This window comes from Sphaeroforma arctica (genome assembly GCF_001186125.1).
Source record: "Sphaeroforma arctica JP610 unplaced genomic scaffold supercont1.633, whole genome shotgun sequence".
Taxonomy (NCBI): Eukaryota; class Ichthyosporea; order Ichthyophonida; genus Sphaeroforma; species Sphaeroforma arctica.
In genome coordinates this window covers 16144-23005 of record NW_014039925.1, presented here as the reverse complement: position 1 = coordinate 23005, position 6862 = coordinate 16144, and the positions used below count along the sequence as shown (strand labels likewise).

At 41.9% G+C, this 6862-nt stretch overlaps 2 protein-coding genes across 2 annotated transcripts in view; one reads left to right on the top strand and one right to left on the bottom strand.

Annotated features, from left to right (window-relative positions):
• Positions 1 to 278, bottom strand: part of SARC_07737 (hypothetical protein) — a gene marked incomplete at both ends in the record, with an annotated part of 1977 nt that extends 1699 nt beyond the window's left edge. The window contains one exon of the mRNA XM_014298310.1: positions 171 to 278. Within this exon, the coding sequence (XP_014153785.1) occupies positions 171 to 278 (108 nt within the window). The remainder of the gene's footprint in view (positions 1 to 170) is intronic.
• A 358-nt stretch (positions 279 to 636) lies between these two features.
• On the top strand, positions 637 to 6321 carry SARC_07736 (hypothetical protein; the record flags this gene model as incomplete). Its single annotated transcript, XM_014298309.1, has 4 exons — positions 637 to 1100; positions 3081 to 3193; positions 4238 to 4427; positions 6106 to 6321. The coding sequence occupies exons 1-4, from the start codon at positions 960 to 962 to the stop codon at positions 6319 to 6321; spliced, it is 660 nt and encodes a 219-aa protein (XP_014153784.1). The 5' UTR covers positions 637 to 959.
• Positions 6322 to 6862: the final 541 nt, after the last annotated feature.

Genomic DNA, 6862 nt, shown 5'->3' with positions numbered 1-6862 from the left:
ACATACCTACAAACATACATACATTCTTACATACATAGATACATACATAGATACATACACCACATTCTTTTAGAATGTATTCTCTTGAACGGACTCTTATTTATTTATGAAAATTTCATCAATACTTCATCAGAGGGATACATATAATTAAATTCATGACACCAACATACCTTAGCTAGGTCTGCCTTGCCGCTTTTATGCCCGTGTTCCACCACTTGGTTCTCTTCGGTGTCACTGTCGACATCATCGCCATTGTTCTGATTCTCGTCTTTAGACATTATTCCTAGTTGTTGTTAAATCAGCACAATCACTGTTTGCTGTCGACTATGTTTTACAGCTATACTCGCTTTTGAGTTTACTATTGTTATCCGTATCAATACTAATCATAAAAAATAAAGATCCTACACACCGGTGAGCACAGTACGCAGCATCTTTCAGTATATTTTGGCTGTTATGTCGACTTGACTCGAGTTCCACGTGAAATGTTTTTTTTCAAAAGAAAACCAAACCGCAGAAAAAGCGGTCGGCTTTTTATACATACTGACTTTTATTGCGTCATCCAAGACCACTGGATTCCACGGCGCCTATATAAATACATACATAGCAACCGTATATTTATATAGGTAAACATATAAAGCCATACTTGCGACCCACCCCGCCTTACACACCATTCTCCCTTTCATGCAGACAGTATTGTATATATCTGAGTCGCAAACTGTGGGCGTGTATGTCTGAAAGGTCTTCAGAACGCACATTGGGATGCATATAGCTAAGACATCTGAAAGCACGATTTGTTCCGTCAAAAGTATACAAACGCTAACACGTGCAAACATCGATCCAAATACTCGGTACACTGCGAATACTCAAATACATAGATCCATAACCACGAGTATATGTAACTCAAAATTTTTAAATAAATTAGACTGTCACCACCCGGGTAAAACTAACTAATCTCCAGAATGGCAGTATCCAGTATGACACGCAGTAGCTTGCTAGTGTTGACATGCGTATGTTTCTTCACACTCTTTCCACCACTTATATTGGGAGATGGAGCAAATGTGGTCACAGACACCAATCGAACGATTCTTCTCACCACTCTAGTATGTGGCGTGTGGCTACAGATACCTTTTTTGGTTCTTGTTTTGTTGAGAATGCCTTCTTGCTCAGTTGTGTACAGAGCGTATTTGTTCAATGGCGTATGTCAATCGTCTATGTTTAGCGTTGGTATTAAACGTATATAGCCTTGCGGAGCTTACTACTTATCGTATGAGCTGAAGGCAATCCGTTAGGTGCAAAGTATATGTGCAATCGTGCAAAAGATGTGTATTGCGCAGGTACAGGCTTTTATGCATATGTAGATACGTATGTAAGGTGGTTCATACTGACTGATAAAATTTGAACACATTGCTATGCATACACAGAGTTATATATGCATGTACATTCCGTGGAAAATTACACACATATGCAGAAGCGCTTTACCGCCAGCGCATCATTGCCTTTGCACACCATGTACATCCAGGACATGCTATGAATGCGGACGTAAGACCTCCATATTTTAACTATTACATGCTCCGCTTGCGTGAACTTCATATAATCGGTGTATGCATATTTAATGTTTTATGCTACAACTCTATCCAACTTCCGATAAGGATATGTTGGGGTTGAAGAACTGTGATTTTCGAGCGAAATCAATGTTTGTCCTGGTACGTCGTAGCTCTAGTGTAAATAAATCAATTGTTACAGTTTAGTGGCAAAAGTGGTTTTCGGAGCACAGGTAAATGTTAAATGATATTTTTCTCTCTCGTTCGTGTACGAGTGTCACTAAATGCTCATACGTTCCACACACTTTGATAATTAAGAGTTAATGCGATGAATATCATATGCAGTTTCCCTAATGCGAGACTGTACAGCATGGCTAGTCGCACTTATCTTTCCTTGTGTAGTGGGCCATTCAGGGTACAGTGCAGTGTTGAGTTTGCGAATATCTGGCTATAGCTTCATAGTTGCGTAGAAAGGGTACACCACTATGATCTAAGTGGGTGTCAAGAATTCAGTGAGTTTGTGGCGGTAGCGGTGCTGGCTCATAATGGAACTTGTGAGCTTGACAGTATGTCATCACATATATCCAATGCACCGCTGGTTATCAATCGGATATCATCATAGAATGTGGTAATAAGCATACGTCTTTAGGGTTTGGGGTTTAAGGTTCAGGGTTTAGGATACCCGTCGGATACTATCACAGAGTGTGGCACTGAACATGCGTTTTAATACACGGTCATGGTATGATCACGACGTTTGTAGCTACACACAGCTGTAAGAAAGAATATTTGGACTATTTCTAGCATGTCGACATATATCGTATCCATAACAGTCGTCCGGGTAGACATATAGTAGACATACATATCAGACATTGCAAGACAAATTCAGACTCCTAGATTGAGCGTATAGTATGCAGTCAGTACTATCAAATCCCGCAGAACAATAGCGCATATTTCACGAAATAGACCGGACGCATATAATTTTGAGCTTAATATAGACCCAACCCATTGTGTTTTGGTGACATCGATATTGCTATTACTATGTGTTGCACTCCGTACTAGAGGCTAAGCAGATGTACCACAGAATATATTCTTTAACGTCTTTGGCTTCTGTCAGTTTTAGAATATTGTAATCTTATATACTGATTTAACACTCGCAAAAATGCAAGCTGATCACAGACACAGCGGTATCTCGATGATGTACATGTGCATTAAGTAATTATCCCAAACATAGTTTGATATAACAAAGGGCAGTCCAGTACGTCTACTTAGGCCTGCACCGAATTGCTTCAAACGCCACTATAGATTCGGCTGACGACACAGCTACGAACACTTGCGGTTGCAAACCTTGTCGCTTCTGTATACTGTGCACTGCATATGCTATATCTAGCATTTCAAAAGTTCTACCTATCACTACAGCAGTATACCTTGCGTTGAATCCGAGCTTGTCCTTTCATGTTTTTGTGTGTATACACTAACGCGCTACTGTTCCCCCACAGGTGTGCTGATGTATTAACACGACGTTCACACTTTCCATCACAGGCTGTAGCTATAGCCAACATAATACTATACCCCACTACACTCGCAAAGAATGCGACTAGCAGGCCGATACGCCCCTTGCTGACTCAAGTGCTCGATGGGCTATTTATAGCGCTGTAAGTTCGGTACTGTCATGTATTTCGCACGTTGGGCTCTATATGAAGCAGTCTAGGAATACTCACAGCAGATCAAGACGCCTCGGGCTGAACTAAGTACCGAACTGTGTAGTATAGCACTATATGTTCTATACTTAGCATTGGATGTGTTCCATTTCGTACTTGACAGTCCATATATAGCACTGCAAGAGACGGTACTGGCAGGCCCACACGCCCCGTGTTGACTGAAGTGCAGGACAGTGTGTTTGTTGCATTGCAAAACTAAAGAACACTTTACACTTACACTCGACACACGGGTTTGTAATGTAGGCCTCAAGTGTAGTACTGACAACTGTGACGATAGCTAATTTGCCGAGTACTGGTTTTGTGCTGAAAATTTCAAATAGATATGTAGGCTCTCTATTTAGTACTGTGTACTGAACGAATAGCCCTGGCTTGTGTGCTTTTTGTAGGTCACTTGAATGGGTGGATGGATGGCATCTGTATCTGTGTGGTCTTGAATGCATTGGGCGCAATGTACACTTGCCGAAACGATATTGTATATGTTGTGTTTGCCTACTACCTGATTGGACACTGAAAGGTTGTTTGTATTGCCGTGTCCCATTATTCTCAGCACCGTACAAGAACTTGTGCCTCGTGCTAAATAGTGCTCTGTTTGGGTACAGTCTTTATGCGTTGCTGTATGAAGAATCCTTACCAGACAGGCAAACCGGTGTTATAACAACATTTCCAGATCCCAGATGTATATTTTGGACCAGTAATGAGGTGGTGTGCATGTTGTGCAGATGACCAATCTTCATACTATGAATCTATGTCTACTTTGAGGCATATGACTGATCGGAGACTTTTACAGATCTCATAACCAGCTGTTTGTACGGCTTATTTATTGGCACTTATGTCGTCAGCATTTGCCCCATGATGAGATAGCTCATTTCAGTATTGAGTTTCCATTTTCTAAATCCTATTCTCTATTAATGGGTATGCTTTTCGGCCCAATTGTCTCAATTCAAATTTCCTAATTCTATCCGCAAATCTACAATTCAGCATCAGCATTCCCTTCCTGTACTTCAATTTCGTCTGCTTCGGGGCGCCTCTGTTGGAAAAGTTGGATGTGACGTTGTCGGCTTGTGTGTATGTGAGCTGTCTGGCTTACATGCCCATAGGTATCCTGTGCGGAATCGACCAGGAAGGCATAATGAAACTACTGCTTCACCAAGCGTGGAGGGATGACAAGGTGTGTGGTGACATCGCATTGATGCATATCCCGTTTATACATGCGTTTCTATATACCGGTATACTGATTTGTACCCAGAGAAGATTGCGTGTGTATGTGAAGTGTCTGACCCACCTACCTGTCGACGTGCTCTGTGGAGCTTACCAGGGACGCATCATGCAATTCCTGCTACGCCATCGCATTAGTCTATATCTCGTATATGTGTGTGATTGTGAGCCAGTTGATAATAATGCAACTATGCAATGTTGTGTGTAATGTGAGCTGTCTGGCCTACGTGTTAGTTGGCGTCCTATATGGAATTGACCAGGCATGCGCAATGAAGCTACTCTAAAGAAGGATAAGTTGTATCGGTACATTGCATATCTCTATATTTCGTGTATGTATGCTTAAATATATGCCGATTTATACCTACGATTTACATCTACGATTTACATCTATGATTTACATCTACGATTTACATCTACGATTTACATCTACGATTTATATCTACGATTTACATCTACGATTTACATCTACGATTTACATCTACGATTTACATCTACGATTTACATCTACGATTTACATCTACGATTTACATCTACGATTTACATCTACGATTTACATCTACGATTTACATCTACGATTTACATCTACGATTTACATCTACGATTTACATCTACGATTTACATCTACGATTTACATCTACGATTTACATCTACGATTCACACCTATGGCTTGGTATAGGGTTGTGGATATATGTGAGCAACTTGGACTGCATACTTGCAGGTGGCGGTGGTGAATTGTCCTTAAGCGGGTATAACTATACATGCCATACACTCGCAAGTACACAGGCACGCCATATACTGTATAAAAGCATAATAGTTATTACACTCGTACGCAGCTACCAGCACGATGACCACTGCAGGAAGCACGTGTCTGCACAAAGCTCGTTTAGCCACATTATGGAACGTATCTTTCCGTTTTTAGGCAAACATGTTTGTACTGGTTGGGTAGACACACTACGGCACAAGGATGTTTTTTTTTGTACATCAGGCAAGCATTCATGTATAATATCTTCCACTTGCTAGTAGACCTTGCACACCTCGTGTCTATGCACGCAGAATTATTTGCACAATATTGAATGCACACACGCATACATCAACCACCACCAGAGCTGCATGGTCACTTAACTGCTGTATGTTCTCCCGATAGAATGTGAGTGCATATTCAACGCATCCAAGCACATCACTATTCGGATAGCACCATCCGACGTATTCGATAAGCCTCCTCGCACTGCATGCATACACGCAGCCAGTCTCACACAAGACCCTACACATACCCACCACACTACATTATGAAGAGAGCTATCTTCTATACAGGGCTACCAACAATTATTCGTTTGCGCACGGGCGTTGTTAGCCTGCGATATATATGTGGTCTCATAGTGAGATGTGCGCGGGTACTGTCGTTGCGCCTTCATCCTGAGATACGGAAACTAAGGATCCGTTTCTATAATTTTACACAAGACTATACACCCTTTTAAGTATACACCGCAGAAAGTACGCGTTCATCCAGCATTCGTATATGTGCGCCTTGGGTTGCGGGTGAGTGTCATTAGACTGTATCTGCACATTTAATTTGTCCATTTCCAATTCCCCCATTTCTCATATGACCCTATGTACACATATGTGCACGGCAGGAAGCGCTCGCCTACACAGCTTTTATAGGGACACACTTTGGGATGTGGGTGGGTGCCATAGCTGTACCATTGGATTGGGATAGGCCGTGGCAGCCCTGGCCGATCAGCTCGTGTATTGCTTGCACGTGTGTATACGCGTCGAGTGCGCTTGGCTGGGGCGTTCTTAGTATGACCAAATGGTCGCCAGTCCACACACATAAAGCAAAATCTGGATAGTTTTAATCGAGTCTGATGGTGTGTGTGGGCTATGTCAGGTTTAGTATTGAGAGTATGCTAAGCTTATGCATTAGGGCGACTTTAGGTTTTGTTGAGTTGCGTCTTTCCTGATGTTTTAAAGAAATTGGGGGCAACGCACATTGGTGTATTCTCTGTCCTTGCCTTTTAGATGCGCTTGTTCACTGCATTTAAATGATGACTTAAATAGTACGAAGTGGTTTGCACTGAGAACTACATGCATGTATATCAATATACGTATAATTCTTAGAATACACACACACACACACAAACACAAACACAAACACAAACACAAACACAGACACAGACACAGACACATACACAACACAGACACAGACACATATACAGGCACAGGCACAGACGCAGACACAGACACAGACACGGACACAAACATAGACACAGACACAGACACAGACACGGACACAAACATAGACACAGACACAGACACAGACTCATACACCGACACAGACAGACACAGACACATACAGAGACACAAACAAACACACACACACACACACACACA